Source organism: Astatotilapia calliptera, chromosome 3 (genome assembly GCF_900246225.1).
Source record: "Astatotilapia calliptera chromosome 3, fAstCal1.2, whole genome shotgun sequence".
Taxonomy (NCBI): domain Eukaryota; kingdom Metazoa; phylum Chordata; class Actinopteri; order Cichliformes; family Cichlidae; genus Astatotilapia; species Astatotilapia calliptera.
In genome coordinates this window covers 43140137-43160778 of record NC_039304.1, presented here as the reverse complement: position 1 = coordinate 43160778, position 20642 = coordinate 43140137, and the positions used below count along the sequence as shown (strand labels likewise).

General features: G+C 41.5%; 1 protein-coding gene across 4 annotated transcripts in view; it reads right to left on the bottom strand.

Moving 5' to 3' along the window:
• The window catches only part of LOC113009796 (uncharacterized), a 37984-nt gene extending 24964 nt beyond the window's left edge, over positions 1 to 13020 (bottom strand). For 3 of the 4 annotated variants that reach the window (XM_026148365.1, XM_026148375.1, XM_026148355.1), the window contains exons 1-9: positions 12914 to 13020; positions 10507 to 10854; positions 8734 to 8847; positions 7801 to 8145; positions 6851 to 7192; positions 5254 to 5595; positions 4844 to 5179; positions 4389 to 4473; positions 3965 to 4028 (exon numbers count right to left, since the gene is read on the bottom strand). In XM_026148365.1, coding sequence (XP_026004150.1) covers positions 3986 to 4028; positions 4389 to 4473; positions 4844 to 5179; positions 5254 to 5595; positions 6851 to 7192; positions 7801 to 8145; positions 8734 to 8847; positions 10507 to 10854; positions 12914 to 12950 — 1992 coding nt within the window. In that variant the 5' untranslated portion in view covers positions 12951 to 13020 and the 3' untranslated portion in view covers positions 3965 to 3985. Of the gene's footprint in view, positions 1 to 3363; positions 3487 to 3964; positions 4029 to 4388; positions 4474 to 4843; positions 5180 to 5253; positions 5596 to 6850; positions 7193 to 7800; positions 8146 to 8733; positions 8848 to 10506; positions 10855 to 12913 lie in introns of those variants that run through there. The other variant, XM_026148346.1, reaches the window with a different exon arrangement.
• Positions 13021 to 20642: the final 7622 nt, after the last annotated feature.

The following is a 20642-nucleotide window of genomic DNA, read 5'->3' as shown; positions in this document are numbered from 1 at the left end:
ACCTCGAATACAGGAGGAACAATGCGGTTTTCGTCCTGGTCGCGGAACACTGGACCAGCTCTTTATCCTCTCAAGGATACTTGAGGGTGCATGAGAGTTTGCCCAACCAGTCTACATGTGTTTTGTGGACTTGGAGAAGGCATTCGACCGTGTCCTTCGGGGTGTCCTGTGGGAGGTGTTGCGGGAGTATGGGGTGACTGGCCCATTGCTACGGGCCATTCGATCCCTATACAACCGTTGCAGGAGCTTGGTTCGCATTGCCGGCAATAAGTCGGACTCGTACCCGGTGGGTGATGGGCTCCGCCAGGGCTGCCCTTTGTCTCCGGTTCTGTTCATAATTTTTATGGACAAATCTCATCTCTGCTTTTTGAGGATGATGTGGTTCTGTTGAGTGAAGGCCTCCAGCTCGCACTGGAATGGTTCGCAGCCAAGTGTGAAGTAGCAGGAATGAGGATCAGCACCTCCAAATCTGAGGCCATGGTTCTCAGCCGGAAAAGGGTGGAGTGCCCACTCCGGGTCGGGGATGAGTTCCTGCCCTAAGTGGAGGAGTTCAAGTATCTCAGGGTCTTGTTCGCGAGTGATGGGAGAAGGGAGCCAGAGATCAACTGATGGATTGGGGTTTCGGCTGCAGTGATGCGGACACTGCACCGGTCTGTCGTGATGAAGAGGGAGCTGAGTGTAAAAGCGAAGCTCTCAATTTACCGGTCGATCTACGTCCCTACCCTCACCTATGGCCACGAGCTGTGGGCAGTGACCGAAGGAACGAGATCACGGATACAAGCGGCAGAAATGAGCTTCCGCCACTTCGGAGGTGGGGTGCCCCCGGCCTCTTGGCCGGGGGTTCGGTCACTCAGGCACAGCTGGCTGCCGGCGGAGCTCACGGGCGCGTCACTGCAACTCCCCCTGGCTTCTGCTCCGCAGCTGCTGAATGAGCCCTCATCTGGGACTCTCCTCAGCTCTTACTGGGACAGTGGCGCGGCTGCCCCTCTGTTGGTCTTCCTTGGTCTCTTGTGTTCTGGGGGCCTCTGGATGTCTGGAGTTTTGATCTCTTCCATACCTGCTTCATACCATAGAGGACAGGGCTGTGGCTCCCCACACTCCCTAGCAGATCATTACATGGAGAAACCTTTGGAATGCAAGTATGCTGATCCACACAGGTGTACACACAGGTGTACACATGGGTATTCACAGACGTGGACTACAGCTTTCTTGGCTGCTGCCTCAAAGCACACTGTGCGCTGTCTATCTTGCGTGCTGCACAATATCGTTTATTATTTAGTAACTACTGATATCTACTGCTAGCTAGTTTATTGTGATGGTGCTTTTTTTTCTTATTATGTTGCTCTTTGTTGTTTGCTTTCTCTTCTGTTTTTTTTTCTCCATACAGGTGACCCAGGTGTTTTGTTTTTTTGTTTGTTTTTTTTTTTTTTCTTTCTTCCCCCCCTTCTCACCGTCTCTTCTCCCCTTTGGTTTTCTTTCTCTCCCTCTCTTTCTTTCATTCTTTCTCCCTGTCCTATCCCACAGTCATCTCTGTCCCGTTTGTAGCAACTGAAAAAAAATAAATTCATAATTATAATAAAGGTCAATCAAATGGACCAATATGGCAAGGCCATGATGATCCACTTGGTAAAATTCTGATTGCTAAAGATCCAAACGGGACAAAAAAAAAAAAAAAAGAAAAAAAAAGAAAAAAAGAAATGAGCTTCCTCCGAAGGGCGGCTGGCCTCTCCCTTAGAGATAGGTTGAGAAGTTCGGATATCCAGGAGGGGCTCAGAGTAGAGCCGCTGCTCCTCCACATCGAAAGGAGCCAGCTGAGGTGGTTCAGGCATCTGACAAGGATGCCTCCTGGGTGAGGTGTTCCGGGCATGTCCTACCGGGAGGAGGCCCTGGGGCAGACCCAGGACACCCTTGAGAGATTATATCTCTCCAGGAGGCCTCGGGGCAGACCCAGGACACCCTGGAGAGATTATATCTCTCGGCTGGCCTGGGAACGCCTTGGTGTTCCCCCGGATAAGCTGGAGGAGGTGGCTGGGGAGAGGGAGGTCTGGGCTTCTTTGCTTAGGCTCCTGCCCCCGTGACCCGGCCTCGGATAAAGCGGATGAAGATGGATGGATGGATGGATGTATTTGATGGCTTTGGCCCCAGGAAGACTAGCAAACACTGTTGTGGAAGCTAATGGTTCCTTATAAATAAACAAATAAACATCACACCGGAACATGTCTGTAAGCAACACACTGAAGGTCAACAAATGTTTGCTTGTTTTTACAAGCTGGAAAGCTAGCCTGACCCTTTTTTTTTTTTAGCCAGTAGGTGGATGAGGGAAAGGGGAGCCAGAAGGAGGAGAGACTCGAGGCGGCTGCCGGTTCGAGTGTCAGGGGAACTGAACTTCAGGTAAGAAGTTATGACCTGCAGTCTATCTGGATCAGATATAAACCAAGTTTAGGTGTAGTTTATTTTCGTTGTGTTGACTTTTTACAGTCAGTTACAATAACTCGCACTGTGTACTAGCAAGCATGATGGAGTTTCAATACAGCTGGGTGGGTGCTATGATGTTACTGATAGTGAACTTTTTTTATTCATAAGGTTAGTTAGTAGAGTTGCCAACCGTCCCATAAAAAAACGGAATCGTCCTGAGAAACTATTACGCGTTTCGTATTGAACTGAAAAGGAACAGTTTGTCCTGTACTTCAGCTAGAATAGAAAAAAAAAGACACAAAGCTGGAGTTATTCTGTGTCTTTACGCTGTCAGCTGCCTCTTCTCTCATTCTCTCCCCCTCCCTCTCCTGTTGCTACTTCAATCATGAAACTGATCAATGATCAGCTGATCGGCTTTTCTGTCGCAAGTCCCGTCTCTCTTGTTTATCTCCCAATTTCCGCCAGAAACAGGTTTATCTTTTAGGTGACATGAATGAGTTGAAGGGAAGTCATGAACTGGTTCTGAGAGACAAATAAATAATAATAATAAATAAATAATTTTTTTTGTCTCAGCCCAGTCCTGTCTAAAGGTGTGAGAGAAGAGTCAGTCAGAGATACACACTGGATCACACATAGTCTACGTCTACATTTAACTACTGATTTTATCTAATGTTCTGATTTTATCTGTTTTGATTTTATATACTGTTTTGTTTGTTTGTTTGTTTGTTTGTTAATTAGTTAGTTAGTTTGTTTGCTTGTTTTAATCAATTTTAAATCCTGCTTTTTATTTGTTTTTGTTTCTAATGTCTCTGTAAAGCACTTTGAATCACCGTGTTGTTGAATTGTGCTATACAAATAAACTTGCCTTGCCTACGTCCACACAGTATTTTTTAAAACAGAGATTTTCGGTTTTATTTAAAAAAAAAAAAAAAAAAAAAAAATCCCGTCCACACGTGCAGTTTTGAAAAGAAATATATCCGTCCACATCTAAACACCAAAAATGTGAACGCTGCCAAGGACATGCCAAATCCTAGTGGTGTAGAAATTTGGGGCAATGAGAAGTGTAGAAGCCTGGGAGTGGAAAAAGTAAACAGGGTTTTATGCAAACCTTAAATACTTCTGTATGTATGTTCTGTATATATGTTACTTTTCAAGTGCCTTTATCATCTCAAATGTTAATAAACAAATTTGTGCATACACAATTTTTTTTTTTTTAAATTACATTTATTCCTAACCAGTGACCACATTAGGATTTAGGTTGTGAGAGTGTCTGTTTTGAATGAAGAAGTTCACTCTGCGCACACCTTTGATATTGTGTGAATAAATCTCAGTTTTCCTCATCCACACATAAACACAAAAGCATAGCTTTCAAAAATTTCCACCCTGGCATGAGTTTTTAAAAATCTCAGTTTTCAGTGATTGAAAATGCCATTTACATGTGGATCTAGAAAAAGCTGTATTTTCAAAAATACCTGTGTACGTGGCCACAAATCTGCATGTCATTTGAATCAAACATTGCTGAGAGGGACGGATGTGCCTGATGACTTACCTGCCAGCTCTTCTCCTCCATTTAACTTGCTTCTTTAGTAGTGAGTGGAATAGATTCATGAATTCTGGTCAAGAGAAGATAGAACAGACAATCAGGAAGAAGCAAGCAAAAAGATCAACATATGTAACATTGGTATTTCCAGTTTGACACCAAGAACCAAATAATGAGTCACATGATTACACTTAGATATTTAATATAAATAAAACAAACTTGATCAGCAAAGAATTCAGTAAAGATTGAAAGAAGGATGAATGACGCTTTCAGTATTCAGGTTCTGATGTAAGTTGAGGTTTTAGCAAAATTGGATTTAAACCTGCAGGATGTGCGCTGAGTTAAAGATTCATTATAAATGTTCCAGCTCCAGTCTTTACATTTCACACCAACTTTACAACAGACAACAACAAGAAGAGGAAGAGGACTTTACACAGTGGAAGAAGGTCCATCAGTCATGGATTTTTTCTTCTTTCTGAAGCCTTGAAACTGCTCTGTAAAGCTTGCACCATGTTTTCCTGCAGAGGAAACAGACAACATTGATTCAGTCTCATTTAACTTGTCTTCAATCTCTGGTGCGAGTTATCAAGAATATTTGAAACATCGGAATCAGGACAGCAACCATTACTCAGTGATATCAAAGAAAACTATGGGAAGCTATTCCTCATTATAAACAAAGGAGAATTACAACGTTACACTGTAAAAGACAGCATTCAAATATTGTTTTGATTTATTATCAGTTTCAGGATAAGTCTATTATGTGAACCTATTTCTGACTCATCTGAGACTCAATAGAAATTGATTACTTACTGTTTTCACAGCAGTTCCTCCACTAAAGTAGCAGAAGCTGGAGGAAGCTGCATTTACTGACCTCTGTGATGCATTTACCTCTGAAAGTAAGCGTCACTCCTTTCTGTCTCAGGATGTCTTCACCCTGGGAGACTGTGCACATGTAGAAACCACTGTGGTTTTTTTGGAGATCTTTCAGGGTCAGACTGAGGTCTCCAGTCCTCAGTGGCTCTTCATTCATCTCTGTGCGACCTCTATAATCCTGTCCCTGTTCTTCTAGCAGGTTTTGGCCATCCTGATAGGTGTGGACTGTGACTTTGGTATCAGCACGCCTCCACTCGACTGTGACATCATCGGGTAGACCAGGAGTGGTTTTAAAGGGCAGCAGCACAGACTTCTTCCCCTTTGTTACTTCGACTATTTCCACCTGGTAGTCTGATAAAATACAACATGAGCTGTAAATACAGACACAAGTTATAAATTTACTGACCTCAGATGAGTTTACTGACCTCTGATAGTGAGTATCACTACTTTCTGTTTCAGGATGGCTCCATCTTTTCTGTAGACGGTGCAGGTGTAGACTCCACTGTCAGTAAGTCGAGGGAAATTCAGGGTCAGACTGAGGTCTCCGGTTCTCAGTAGTTCTTCCTTCATCTCAGTGCGGCCTTGATAGTCCTGGTGTTGCTCTTCATGCTTTTTTTGGTGGTTCTCATGCATGAGGACCTTCACATCTTCAAGGTCTGTACGTCTCCACTCCACTCTGACGTCCTCAGGCAGGTCAGCTGTGGTTTTGAAGGGAAGCATAACGCGCTTCACCCCCCGTGTCACCTCCACTGTCTGAAGCTCGTAGACTGAAGAAAGTAGGAGATACAGAAAGACACACGTTATATTCTGCAGTTGATATTCAAATCAGTTTAGTTTATTTGCTTCACAAGGAAAGTAAATCTACAATACCAAAAAAAAATAACTACACTGATCAGATAACCTCCTGTGAGCAACACATGTGAAGCAAAATGATCTTTTATAAGAAGAGACTTCCAATAGAAACAGGATCAAAGAGGTCTATTTATTGGGTGGTGAGGAGGTAGAGGAAGAAGATCAGAGAGACCACACATAACAAACAGGACAAATAACAAACTACAGCAGAGAGAAGACAAAGTTCAGGACATGAACTAGTGGTGCATCAACATACAAAGAGTGAAATAAATAACAAAGATTTTTCGTTTTATATTCTCAATGTACTTCACAGAACAGACAAACAGAAAATGCAGATAATAGCAGTAACCCATAATATAAACATGAATTGAATATTTATATGTGCAGTGATTGGTGTTTGATATGAGAATATGTCTTGGAGGCCTGGAACACCTAAACTTACACTATCAGTCTAAAGTCTGGCCACACTTTCACATTTAATGGTTTTGTTTTATTAATTTCTACATTGTAGATGCTGAAGACATCAAATATATGAAGTAAGAAGTAGCCAAGAATTTCTTTTTAATACATAAATCTAAATATATCCCATATTTTGATACCTTATAATAGCCAACCTTTATTTTGTTGACTTGTTTGTTGGCTTTCTCTCAATACATTATGTTACATAATACATTATGTTATGTTAATATGAGCTTTATGATCACATGAAATGGTTTTGACTCACAGCTATGCCTTGTCAGGGTTCATTTGTGGAATTATTAACTTATTAACTTATCTGCCTTATTAACCATCAGATATGTTGTGCAAAGGTCAGGTTGGTACACAGCTGACAGCAGTGTTTGACAACAGTTAGATTTCATATTATGGTAAGAACCAATCAGCTAACAAAGAGAAACGACAGTCCATCATTACTTTAAGAACTCATGGTCAGTCAGTCCGGGAAATTACTAAAACTTTAAATGTGTTCCTAAGTGCAGCTGCAAAAACCAGTTCAGTTTTCAGGCCCCTCTTCTATGGAACCAGCTTCCAGTTTGGATTCAGGAGACAAAAGCTATCTCGTCTAGTAAAGGCTAGACACTAGATTCATATTTTTCATACAGTCAATGGAGTCTAGAGAGTTGACAACAGGAAATGACAACATATGACAGCCTCTGTGATGTGCTTACTGACCTCTGACACTGAGCACCACCACTTTCTGTTTCAGGATGGCTCCATCTTTTTTGTAGACAGTACAGGTGTAAACTCCACTGTCAGTTAGTCGGAGGTCTTTCAGGGTCAGACTGAGGTCTCCGATTCTCAGCGCCTCTTTGTTCATCTCTGTGCGACCTCTGTAAATCTCGTCCTGTTCACCTGAAAGGTGCTGGCTGCTCTGAAACATGTGAACTTTCCTGTGTTTGGAGTCTGAGCGTCTCCACTCCACCGTGGCATCCTGAGAAAGGTCATCTTTGGTTTTAAAGGGCAGCAGGACAGACTTGTTCCATTCTGTCACCTCCACCGTCTCCATCTGGCTCTCTGAGAGGAGAACACAGCAGAACATGAGACAGACAGACATCAGTGAGGTGGATCCTCCATCATGTCCTCTGCTGTGTAACCAGCAGCTCCTGTTTTCAGTGTTTCTCTGACTTTGAGCTGATGTGTGTTGATGTGTGAGGCTGCACAAACAGCTGTGGCGCTGCGTTGCTTTCTTTAGTCTTCTGGATTTATTCTGTCACACCTGCAGAAACTTACAGTGTGAAACTTCTGAGCATTTGTGATTCCTGCAGCCTCATTTAGTGCTCCTGTATTCTTTAATAACGCACTTATAATTCATTTGTGTTGTTATATTGACAGTGGTAAATTTATTGATAACGTTTTTTGTCATGATTACATTGCCATGGAGACCTGACATAGTATGGCCACATGTTAAGATCTGTAGAAGAAGGAAGCAGTGTGGACATCTAATTCTCGAGTTAAAGAGCTGAGCTATCCCACATTTTTTTTTGTTTGTTTGTTTTTTTCATTCTGAGGTTTGTGCAGCCCTTAATCTGACTGGTTCACGCCCCCTCATTCATGGGCCAATGTGTCAGCAGCGGTTTGTTCAGATTTGTGGAGAACCCAGAAGACAAAGCTGTTCCACTCACCTCTGACAGTGAGAGACACCACTTTCTGAAGTAGGAGGCTTCCATCCTTGCTGCTGACGGTGCAGGTGTAGACTCCGGTGTCAGTAACGCGGGGCTCCTTTAGTTTCAGACTGAGGTCTTTATCTCTCAGTGGCTCTTCATTCATCTCTGTGCGGCCTTGGTACACCTCGTCCTGTTTGTCCGGCTGATTTTTTCCACTGTCATACACGTGAATCTGCATGTGTTTGGGGTCAGTGAGTGTCCACTCCACTGTGGCGTCCTGGGGAAGATCCTCTGTGGTCTTAAAGGGCAGCAGGACAGACTTCTGGTCTCCCTCCAACATCTCCACCATCAATACCTGGCTGTCTGTGAGGAGACAGAGCAGAACATGACATGTGCACACAACACCAACACATCAGTCTACCAGGACCTCAAAGAGCAGGTGTGTGATTGTTTTAGTGCTGAAGTCATGAAGGACAGAAAAAGAAGAATAACTGTATCTGCGCTATGATACAGTTATTCTTCTAGATTTTCATCTATCATCATCATCTATTATCATCTAGAATCTCAAGCGTTTCAAATTAGCATCAAGCCACAACTGTGCATATCTTAGACTGATGTAGAACTATGAACAATGTATCATTTAGCCACGTTCACATTAGCTAGCTTCTCCTGATCTGGTTCCAGCTTCCTCTGCAGGGAAATGAGTGCCCACAAAGCCCCGATGAGGAAATAATCATTCTTTTATTACTGCCTGTCCAGTGCTGCTTTATCGTACAATGTATATAATGTGTATAATGCACAACCCCGATCAAAATGATAATCATGATTATTTTCATAAGTATTGGGAATTCTTCATTAGATCCCTGCAAAAGTGAGTTTTGTTTGTTTGTTTTTTTTGTTTGTTTTTTTATTGCTGCTTTAAAGAACCAACAACAAACCAAACTACCATACCTGCTGGGCGTTTGATCCATTTATATCTATAACACATGACGATCCCACTGACAGCCAGGAGAGCCAAGATAGCCAGGACAACAAAGAGAGCCCAGAGCCAAGTCGGAGGCCGCTCTGTGGTGAACAGAAGAAACCTGAACATGAAACATGATGAATTCACAGCAGATGACAAAAGTGTGGGCTGGCGGACTGTACAATCTACAGCTCAGAGATGTGCCATTCCTGATAAACTAGCAAGATGTCAGCAACCTATAAGTGAAAAGATGATAGGTTTTTACTAACCAGATACTTTATTAGCGTCCACTAAACTGCTGCCATGTGATTGGTTGATTAGATATTTGCATTAAAGAAAAGCTGAACAGGTGTGCCTAATAAAGTGGCAGTGAGTGTATATGTGTTGAAGTCAGATTGCTCCCCCTGCTGGAGACACTTGGACATCTCTCAGTTTTTCTTTCACACCATTACAGAGCCACTGTCACAGAGCCTTACTGGACACTTTATTAGGTACACTTTGCTGGTATCCTGTTCCTTTGCTTGTTAATGGCTCAGATGTGACATCATCACAGACATGCTGCACATTTATCATGTGACTCTTCTGTTCCAGCACATACCAAAGATGTTAGGATGCCTGGGTCGTTGACCCAGGGTTTTTGAGTTTATTATATTATTTATCATTTCTAGTCTTTGGTTTCAGAGTCATGTCTTATGGTTTATGTCTCTGTGTAATCCTTAGTTGCTATATCCTCGTGTCCAGTCAGTGTCTGTCTGCCCTGGGCCCATGTCTTTGTTCCCTCTGTTGCAGTGCCTGCATGTGAGTCTGTGTCTTTAGTTCAGTCTGTGTTATGTTTCCTGTTTTATTTTGTGTGTGTGTGTGTGTGTGTGTGTGCGCGCGCGCGCCGGCTGCCTGCTTATCTAAGTTTATTTGGATTTTTGTTACGTTTTGCCATCCAGCAATAAAAGTTGAGTTTTGAAGTACACTTTTGCCTGCCGTGAGTCTGCACTTTGGGTCCTATTCCTGCCTGCACACAGCCTTCACATGACAAAAGATGCTCTGTTGGACTGAGATCTGAGACTCTGTAAGCCCTCTGAGTGCAGCAAACTCATTGTTACTCATTTGTTATCCTGCAGGAAGCATCAGAGGACGGTACACTGAGGTCATTCTGGGATGGACACAGTCAGCAACAGTACTCATGGCTGTGGGGTTTAAACAATGCTCTGTTGGTATTTAAGAGGCCAAAGGTGTCTCAGGAAAAGCAGTACACCATCACACCTGAGCCTTTGGTACAAGTCAGTATGGATCCATGCTTTCATGATGTTTTCACCAAACTGTGACTCTACCATCTGAATGTTGCAGCAGAAACCAGTAAACATGTGTCAACCTTCTGTTGTCCAGTGAGTCTGTGCTCTGGTCTAACGTGATTGGTGTGGATAAGTGTGGTGTGCTGTGTTTCTGTGTTTCAGACCTCTGTAAACTTCCATTGCCACATATAAAGTCACTGAAATCATCGTTTCTTCTCCATTATGTTGGTTAGTTTGAACTTCTGCAGGTTGTTTTAAGTGCAGTAAGTTGGTGTCATGACATTGGCTGATTAGATATTTAGATCAATGAGCAGCTTACAAGTGTACCTAATGAAGTGCCCAGGAACCTTTAGTCAGTGTTTTGGAATGTGTATTATTAGTCAGTCATGATTTGTGAGCTCAGAGCAACAACATCTCAGACAGACAATATTTTAAAGGCATCATACTGAGTACTGACTGATTGCACACACTGACCTTTGACCTTCAGTTGCACATGGGTCTTGCTCTGATCTTGTCCATATTTGCGGACGATGCAGGTGTAGGTCCCACCATCAGAGACTGTAGGGTTCCTCAGGGTGAGGCTGAGGTCTCCAGTCTGCAGGGCGTCGGCTTTCATCGATGTTCGGTTGGTGTAACGATGGTTCTGATCGTTCAGAATATCATCTCCGCTCTGCACACGCATGTGGACTGTTGGGATCTTGAACTCATCACGGTCCCAGACCACTGCTGTGGAGCTACTGGAAACATTAACAGGTACCTGACAGGGCAGCAGGACAGACTCCTCCCCTTCATACACCTCCACCCCTGAGGCATGCTGGGAAACTGATAAGAGAAACAGAGTGTCGTCATTCAGTCTGTCCACAGGGTGGGTCACATGTCGGGATGAGTTCTAACAACAGGTTTTAAATTAGTACCAGTAATGACCACAGTGTGTAACACTAGAAACCTTTGAAAACATATTGAAACCCATCAGGAGCCTCCATCAGCGCTCAAAGGTATGATCAAGAGCCAAAGAAACATCTGCTCCATGCAGACAAGTTTTTCTTGGAAGGCCTTCATGTTTGAGCAGGAAGAGGCTACTCCAGCAGCAGCTGGAACCCTCCATCAAAGCAGAACAGGTTCTGTTCTCTGCTCACAGACTTATGTCAGAGGATCCAGTACTACCTAACTTACGGTTCCACTCAAATCTGTCAGAATCTGTTTTCGTACGACTTTAGAAACCTATAAAGCCGCAGCACTTGATGGTTTGTAGGAGCATTACGGCTAACGTAGTCAAGAGCCTCATGAAGTAATCTGAGTCCTAAACTCTCTCCTCTTCAGGTCCCAAAGTCAAATGATCACTGCAGCATCACTGAGAGTTAAAAACTGTCTAAATTCTTTCATCTTCAATAAAATGATCAGTGTTGCTGCTTTACCAGGTGTAACAATTAAGTTTAACATCCAGGCATCCACGAAAACTGAATTTATTAAGTTTAACGGCATTATCGGGAAGTTAGCTCGCTAGTTTCAACCTAAACATAACACACCATGTTCTGACTGAGAGATTTCTGAGAAAATTAAAACATACAGCTCTGTTATCACTTCCAACATTCCAAGACAGAAAACTAAACAGCAGTGAAGTTGGACTAGGTGATATATAATGATGTGCTATGTGAGAACTAGCCACACAGCTAGCAGTTAGCAAAACATTAGCACAGTGACGCTGGAGGATGAACGCTAATATTTTTCCACTCGATAAAAGTTAACAGTATGCTGAAAAAGGGCCAAACTTCATGCAGAAGAACAACTGAGATAATCCATCCACAATACGAGGTTAGTCATGAATATACAGCAACAACATAGGAATAGAGCAGCTGAGAAAGAATTCAGCATTAATGAATCAATTGTATGGAAGTGGAGGAAGCAAGAAGAATGAATTCTGTAAAGATTGGCTTATCTGACTTTTTTGCTTTGCTTAATGTACCTTATAATTATTTATTTATAATTATTTATTTACAAATATTTGCATTGTTATCAACATGATACATAGGAATACAAATTATGTATGAACAAACATGATTTACTGACTTCTTTAAGTTTCTTGAAACGTTTCATCCGAGAAGGTTCTTCTAAGAAGAAATGGTAGTGAGTCCCAGATTCTAAGCCCTATGGGAGTGTCCCCAAGAGGGTCACGAACCCCCTGTTGATCCTCTACCTAATCACACAGCCCAAGGTGCAGTAATGGGTGTAGGTCGCAATCAGCTAAGGTTTCAGGTGAACCCACTGTCAGACCTTGCCCCACCCTACCATGTGACTTACTGAGATGAAATGACCTAAGAGCAGAGAAGACAGTTTGAAAGAGGAGTAATAGAAGGGGTGGAAGAACCCACAGCCATTTGCACACATTGGCTCATGAGATGCGACTCCAGAAATGAAGAAGCTTCTCAGATGAAACGTTTCCAAGAAACTTAATGAAGTCCAGACATAGCGAGCGAAACGACTTTTAGAGCCTGATCTTTGAAATGGGAGCTCATTGGGAGCTGTGTTTTTTTTTTTTTTCTCTTGCCCTCTCTCTCTTTTTTTCCTGCTTCACGCAGGTAAGCATTGTGTTTGCGCTGAGCAGGGCGGGGGGATAAAACGTAGTCAGTTGAGTGTGATATTAATCAAGGTGCCAGTGTGTCTACTGTAACTGTTGCTGCTGCTGCATCTACAACATCATGTAATATGCCACCGCAGGGACCTAAACCAACCCAGATCTCTATTAGACAGTTTTTGCAGACATCTATACGGAAGTCCAACCGACGACAACATTTACGCACGCGTCGGCTGATGGAAGCGATATTAATGGAAACATACCTGTGTGTCTGACGGCTCAAAAAATAGACAGGTTCAAAGTTCTTACCGTGCACGAGCAGCAGGAAGGGCACGAAGCTCTTCATCCTCCTGTGACAGAGACTATAACCTAGTTCCAACTCAGCTCCACTCGATACAAACTAGCAAATGGCTTTAACTTTCCAGGTGTGACGACAAGTTTTACTTTCGGTTTCAACCTTCAAAATAAAAGCTTACAGAGAAGTGTTCAGAGATTTTATTTATTCCATTAGAGGGGAAAGTTCTGCAGTGACAGCAGGAACTCAGTAAGAGCTTTATTTTTCTTCTCTCTGTCATTCTTTGATGCGATGACGTGGGTGACTCACCAGTTGCAGACCAGCTGGGGTTTTTTTCCGCTCTGGTATTTTATTGTGAAAAACTTTGTGATCTCTGTCTATAAAGGTGCTTTAGAAATAAACTTTACCTAAAGTTACTACTTTATGAATGACTGGGTCAAATGACATGACAGGTGTGCTCCATGTACGGGCAAATGTAAAGAAGGTTTGCTGGCTTTCATTTATAATGTTTTACATGTCAGGATAAAAACGATAATCTGATTCCAGCTTCTGAAATGATTTAACACAACCTCAGCACGACACATTACACTGTGTCATTAACAAAACTAAACAAGACTACATCCTTACTGCTTCCATGGGTATAACAGGGTCAGTTTGAGAAAGACTAGTGTAGATGACAGGGATCCTCCTCATTAGTTTGATGTTTTTACTAGTCAGTACCAAATAAAAAGACGTGTGTAATGAGAGGAAGATATGGCTGAGTGGTGATAGCATGGAGGCTGTGGGCAGCTACAGACGGTGAGTCTACCTGCAGAGGCAGTGTCATAAATATGCAATATAACTGGTATGTTGCTGCTCGTTATGTACTTACACGGTGCAAAAATGCAAGGCAAAAATATTCTCCCTTTCAGGGTCAGCAGTTGCCAGGCAACAAGAGACACAGCTGACTAACCAGTAAACCAAGAAAATCCAGTTTCAAAATGTTAGTTCTGCTGGATCAGTTCAATTTATTTTATTTTAGCTGTGAACTGTAACCGCCTGAGCTTACAGGTGTAAGGGCAAGTGGAAATGTGGTCCCAAATCTTAAATTGCACAAAGTCAGTGCAAATCCAAAAAAGGAAGCAGGAAGCGAGGGCGACCCAAAAGTTGGACATCTCAAAGGATGAGGAGAGGAAGATCAGAGATGCACAGCTCCCACCGCCAATCAGGATCTCGCCTGGACAACAACATATGACAACTCCATCACCCCCAACCAGCTTTTTGTATAAAGCAAACTGAGGCGACTGTTCTTTGATTTGGTGCTGTATAAATACAGTTGTATTGAACAGGAGACAATCAGGGTTCCTTAGGAACACTCAGGTGATCTGTGTGTCACATCTGTTTTTCAGCACAGAACAGTTTCACACAGAATGACCAAAGACAACAAATGTGATATAGAAGAGAGGATCAGCATGGGGAAATGTAGTCCGTCAATCAGACCAAGTGTGTCCTCAGCTTCCTTTTCAGACACAAACATCATTGACGTCAGCTCTCAGCTGGTCACCTGTGACTTTCATTAACACACCTGTGTGGCAACGTTACCTGGATCAGCTGGCTGGCTCGTGGAGTTTAATAAACTCAGCCATCTGCTCGTGCTATCTAAAATATAACAGGTCACTGGCGTATATTCTCCATCATCTCACACTTCTGTTTAATCAGTTTTCTGTTTGACGTTTATTCAGCTGTGTAAAAACTATAACTTTAATTTCAGCCAAACCGATTTACTCACGAACAAATAAAACACTGAAAAAAGCCAAACAATAACATTTTTAAATTAAGTAAGTGACTTATATATCATGTTTAACCTGAGCAGCAAAAGACTGCGGGGGATCTGAAAACGATGTGCCGGGAGTTTTCTGTTCTCGCCAGCTCTAATGACCCTCAACCTCCCGGCTAGCTATTGAGCAGGTGGGTAACAGACGTCTCCAAAAACGTCTGAGCACTTTTGCAAATATGTGATGTCTTGATAAACCGAGCAGATACAGTGGCTTGCAAAAGTATTTGGCCCCCTTGAACTTTCCCACATTTTCTCACATTACAGCTACAAACATGAATCAATTTTATTGTAATTCCACGTGAAAGACCAACACAAAGTGGTGAACACTTGAGAAGTGGAACCAAAATCATACATGATTCCAAACATTTTTTACAAATAAATAACTGCACAGTGGGGTGTGCATAATTATTCAGCTCCCTGAGTCAATACTTTGTAGAACCACCTTTTGCTGCAGTTCCAGCTGCCAGTCTGTCTCTACCAGCTTTGCACATCTACAGACTGAACATAGATAAACACTTGAGCCCGAGTGCCCCCAGTACTGTGGGTGTTTGGGCTTAACTGGTCAGGGCGAAATTTTGGGGGGCCAAGGGAGTCTGAACAGAGTGTCCCAGACATACCTAATAAATAGACTCAATAGGCTGCTAATTGCTAGCTAATATTAATCCAGCAAAGTTACGGAGTGAGCTGTTTTCCTTTCTCTATCTTTTTTCAGAAAAAGGAGCAGGTGAGAGATGAGGTCAGATGTGGATAAAGTGTGGGAGAAGATCCAGTCGTGTGACTGCAGGACTGGCTACTTCATTTCTTAGAAGAAAAAAGTCATAATAATACTTGTTTTTATTGCGCTATAAAACTGTATTGCCCGCTTACAGGGCGATCATTTGTGAAGCAAACCACTGGCTCACACTGGGGTCCAGCACACTGTAACTGCTTAATTTCAACTGCTGAAGCAAATTAAATCTTTGAAAAGTTCTCATGTACTTCCTTAAAAAAAGAAAACGAACACTAACATAACAAATGTGCACTGCTGTATTTGCAAATGACCGACTGGCAATACAGACCACTGTTATATTTTGTGAAAAGATAGAAGGCTGAACCTGCCAATCGAGTGGTGGAAAAGTGAGCTGCTGTATTTTTTGAAGGGCGATTAGGGAAGAGAGAACCTGGCATCTTGGTGCCAAAAGTTTGCTGTGCTAGAGGGGTTCGTGTCTGCTTTTTGCTGCAGACAAACTGCCAACTTGTTGGTGGTATAGCTTGCTGCTACATTTGCAAATGAGGGAAGAAAACCTGGCATCCTAGTGCCATAAGCTTACTGCTGCATTTTGTGAAAGAGGGATAGAGGGAAGGGAAACTGGCAACTTGGTGGTAGAAAAGCCTACTCATGCATTTGTCAGAGAGTCAGAGATGTGAATGTGGTATCCCAGTGCCAAATGGGTTTGTTACTGATTTGCAATAATAGATGTGTCATGGTCTGGGTGGGTACCTGTAGGTTTCCAAGAGTGGCCCTCCTTTGGGTGGAGATCGGTTGCTCCTTCCTGGCTGACCACCTATGCACTGTAAACCCCAACAGTCCACCTGACTTATAAAGTTTGTGGATACAACAATTGAAATGCGTCACAAAGTTGAAAAAACTTAAAACTTTTCTGTTCTCTTAACGATTCAAACAGTTATAATTGTACATGGCTTAGAAGTTAAAGAGTAAATACTGCTTTTTTAATTATGATTTTTGAGTAAATGGTTTTTTTTTCGAGCTCCGCATTTGTACGTCATGACGTCATGACGTTTTCTCTCTAACCTGAACGACATTGACAGAAAATTCTGTTCAATATGGCTGACCTTCTCGAGCGACCGGAGAGCACATTTGGAGAAACTTGTAAGTAAAACGGAACCTTCGTTATGTTTATTTTTTCCGTAAAAGAGCAAATATATTAATATGTTGCAGCCATTAACTTGTTTTTGAATGCGCCGTTGTGTTAAACAGCACAGACCCAGGTAGTGAATTGTTGTTCGCTGTTGTTCGCGCTCTTTTTCAAACCGATGATATCATCAGTTTTACAGTTTTAACCGATTAAAACACAGTTTTAATAAGAATTGCACATAAAGAAAGTGTCTTAGTGATATTTTAACGACCCATTGCCAACGCAAGAAAGTTGGCGTTTTTACAACAGCAGCCTCATTATTTGGCCGGGTTTTTTTCTTCTTCTCATTAGCATCATTCAAAAGTGACTTAGCTAGCAGTGGCAACTTAACTCTTAAGCAGCAGCCTGTAAAAGAAGTAGTTTGTAAGTAGAAGTTCTTTGTAATATTACAAGTATCTCACTGATGTATTATGTACTATTGCATAACAATGTGTCTTTGCAAAGATTTATCCCGCAGTTTGGCTTGGTTTTTTAAAATAACTGCAGTGTAAATTCATATGTATTCTGTGCTTTTTTTTTTTTCTTTTTTTTTTTCCAACTTAACAGAATTTATACATGGTGAGACAATGTTGATTATATGGTTAAACTTAAAACTAAAAGAGGGTTACTGTTTACCATGACTAAATGGAATGATGGCCTGTGACTTTGTAACATCTGAAATTCTTACCTATGTTTTGGACTGTTGGATGATCGGCCATAGAATTCAAGACTGCACTCAAAGTAAACAGCAGTAATTGTAAGTTTTTTTTTACCATGCTAAGTGTTTATTTTGTCATGAAATGTACAGTGTACTTTTGAAATTTTTGAAAGCTGTAATGATGGCTGAGTATATAATTATCACTGACCATAATAAGGTTAATGGTATGATGTACAGTGTTTTTATATATGAGACGATTCATTTTTTAAAAAATCATCTCCATTCCTTGTTTTATTCATAGGATGATGGCAGTATCCCAAAAGTTCCTGCTGAGAGTTCACCTCACCACAGATGTTGTTGTGAAGGTTTCTCTAACTAAGCGGCCTGAGTCGGTGGAAGAACTAATCACCATACTCCGTGAGAAGCTCAACCCAAGGCTGGACTTTGAGTTTACCTTACAATACGAAGACCCCGACTTTGATGGGCAACTTACCTGCCTACTGGATATTCAAGAGTTGCCGGAGAAGGGCACACTAAAAGTAGTGAGATCTGAAAGTGATGTCAGTTCTTGTGCAAGTTCTGATACAGACATCCTTCCTCATGTGCCTTTAGCTCAGCGTCTGAAGTGTTGGCCTGACACTTTCCCAGTACCTACCTTTTCTTACGAAGTTGAACATCTCCTTGAGGAGGGAAATAGAGCCTTTGAGATGTCTGGAAAACACTCGAGCCCAAAAGCACAACATCTTGGAGACCATGGCTTCAGCGATGCACATCTTCAAAGCCTATCCGAGTGATGGAGATGTCGGTTTGGCAGCAGAAGCTCTTGTTACCACTCATCCATGTCTTAAAGAGCCTGGAAGTAGGAATTCAAGATGGGAAATTATCGCACCAAGCTAGCCAGATCTGGATGTGTGGAGGTGTCTTTCAACGCTGGCAGGAGGAGTGTTAACAACCCTGAAGGAGAGCATCCCCACTCAAACATAAAAAGAGCCAGAAGAGCTGAGGTGAACTACCTCCCAAACTTTCCAAGAGGAGAAGATCAGGTCAGTTTGGAGGATATGAGAGTCCAGATAAAAAATGAGGTTGAGAAGACTGAGCCCAACAAAGTAATGATTGAAAAACTGATGCAGACTACCTTCGCACTTCGTCGCCATGAAATTGTTCAAGACAACCCAATGGTAAAGAACTTCTTAGAGAAATGGCCTGCTCTGCGATTTGACTCTCAGGTATCTGTGCTTTGATTTTTTTTTTCTTCTTCAGTTTAACATGAAACAATGCAAGTTCAGCAGATCTCTTCAGATTCAGATAATAAATAAATAACACATAAATAAATAATAGATAACAAACAAAAATATATTTCAGCTTTGTGATACACTTGTGCTTGTGGTTCGGGTCCAATTAAAAAAAAAAGAAAAAAAGAAAAAAAGAAAACTTCATAGGACATCTATAAAACAAGGTTAGACAGAAGTTGGGCAATTCCTCTTTAATGATAAGATGTAAATTAGGTCAGTAATTTGGCTTCATGTTGGATGTTTTTGTCCTGTTTTATTTTAGATTTGTGCGGAGTTCCACCAAGTCACAAACATTAACCTGCGGAACCAGTTCTACGCTGAACTTGACAGACACACACCACGACTTATGGCTCTATACAGACAGAAGGCTGCACGGACTGGCAAGATATCAGAGGCTCTGCGAACCATTCTCAATCATTATGATCTTCAGGTGAATATTGATAATGATAAAATTAACACAAATTAAAAGTTTCACTGATAAAAACTCAATTTTTCCTTGCTTTGAACATTTGTGTTTTATACAGATTACAGCTCTGATCTGGTATGTTACTTTAAAATACTGTGTAGGATTTTTGTCAAATGAGTAAGATACAGACTCTTTGTCATAAGAGACAGAAAGGTTGTGTCTTAAAAGAAATGTCTCCAAAATTATGTAGAGTCACATGTCATGCAGTTTCATAAACATGTATTCTCCCCAAAGAATGACACCTGAAAACTTTGCGTTAAATGAACTTTTCTTTTCCCGTTTTAGGAGGCGCCTGATATCAACGTGAAACGCACTGCAGTGCTTCGTGCCCTTCCTGTATACCTGCGGGAGGAGGACCCAGAATTCTTTAAGACATGTAATATAAGTGTATTTTTGCATCACTTAAATTCTGCCAGTGAGATAAAACACCATGGATTTTTTTAAATACAATTTAATACCCTAGCAGCTACCAAATTGTACAAGCAAAATACCCTCTCTTTAGAAAACCCTCACACACACACACAGGGTCAGGAGCAGGGCACAGGTGTATCACAGCACTTCGGCTACGCTGCAGGTGGCCCCAAAAACAAGGCTGAAGTCAAGATTTAGTTTCTTTTTGAGATAAAGTCATAAGTCATTTTTTTTTAGAAAAATAACAAACATACTAATTATGTAATGCAAGAAGCTAACGCGTTAATGTACATTTTTCAAAAAAGAGTACCCTAACCCGTTACAAAGTAACCCACTACACTGCTGAATTTTTTGCTAGATTACAGGTCTTGCTTGTCACATTCTCTCAAACCAACCTTACTTATTGATACTGTGTCTATTCCAGGCGGACACATTGGATGAGTCGACCCTCATTGACACTCCAGTTGCCCTTCTCACAGTGGTTACCGACGGCGCTTCCCAGACCAGTCCAGTTCATTTTACTTCCTCAAGCATGGCCGTTGTGGTGGAAGGCGACTTGGTGATGCGTGATATTCCCAGATTTGCAGATGCATTTGCCTTATTGTTTGGCTTGATCTATGCTCTGCATTTAGACTACCCCAGGAAGCTCGTTCACACATTTACCTTTGTCCAAAAAATCTTCATGGGGCTTGTTGACGGCAAACCTCTGAAACCCTGCCTACATGCTCTTAAAAATGATTTGTTGCTGAAAGAGTAGTTCTGGAAGGAATATAAGGCAATGTTTGTTAGGACATGCACTCTGTTACTAAACACTTTGTTTTAAGCACTTTATTTAAAGCACTTTAAGTTTACTACAGACTTTGGGTGGATTTAACTCCATCAGTTTACCTAACTTTGCTCTGGTTATTTGGAAGATGATCATCTTTATTTGTACCCATTTTATAAAATTGTTTTTCATTTCTTTTTCAAACAAAAGTGATTAGTATTTGACTTTTTATTTTGAATTTATGTATTTTGAGAAAGATGCAATTAGGACTGATGTTGTCCTTTGTGATTTTATAAAAAGATACATGTTCTACATTGAATTTATAATGCTCACTTTATGGTGCCAATGTCCATGTTAGTGGTTTTATAAAAACACTAAGTGATGTTTTTACATTTCCATAAAAAATGTTAAATAAACAAAATGTAAAGTAAATGAATTT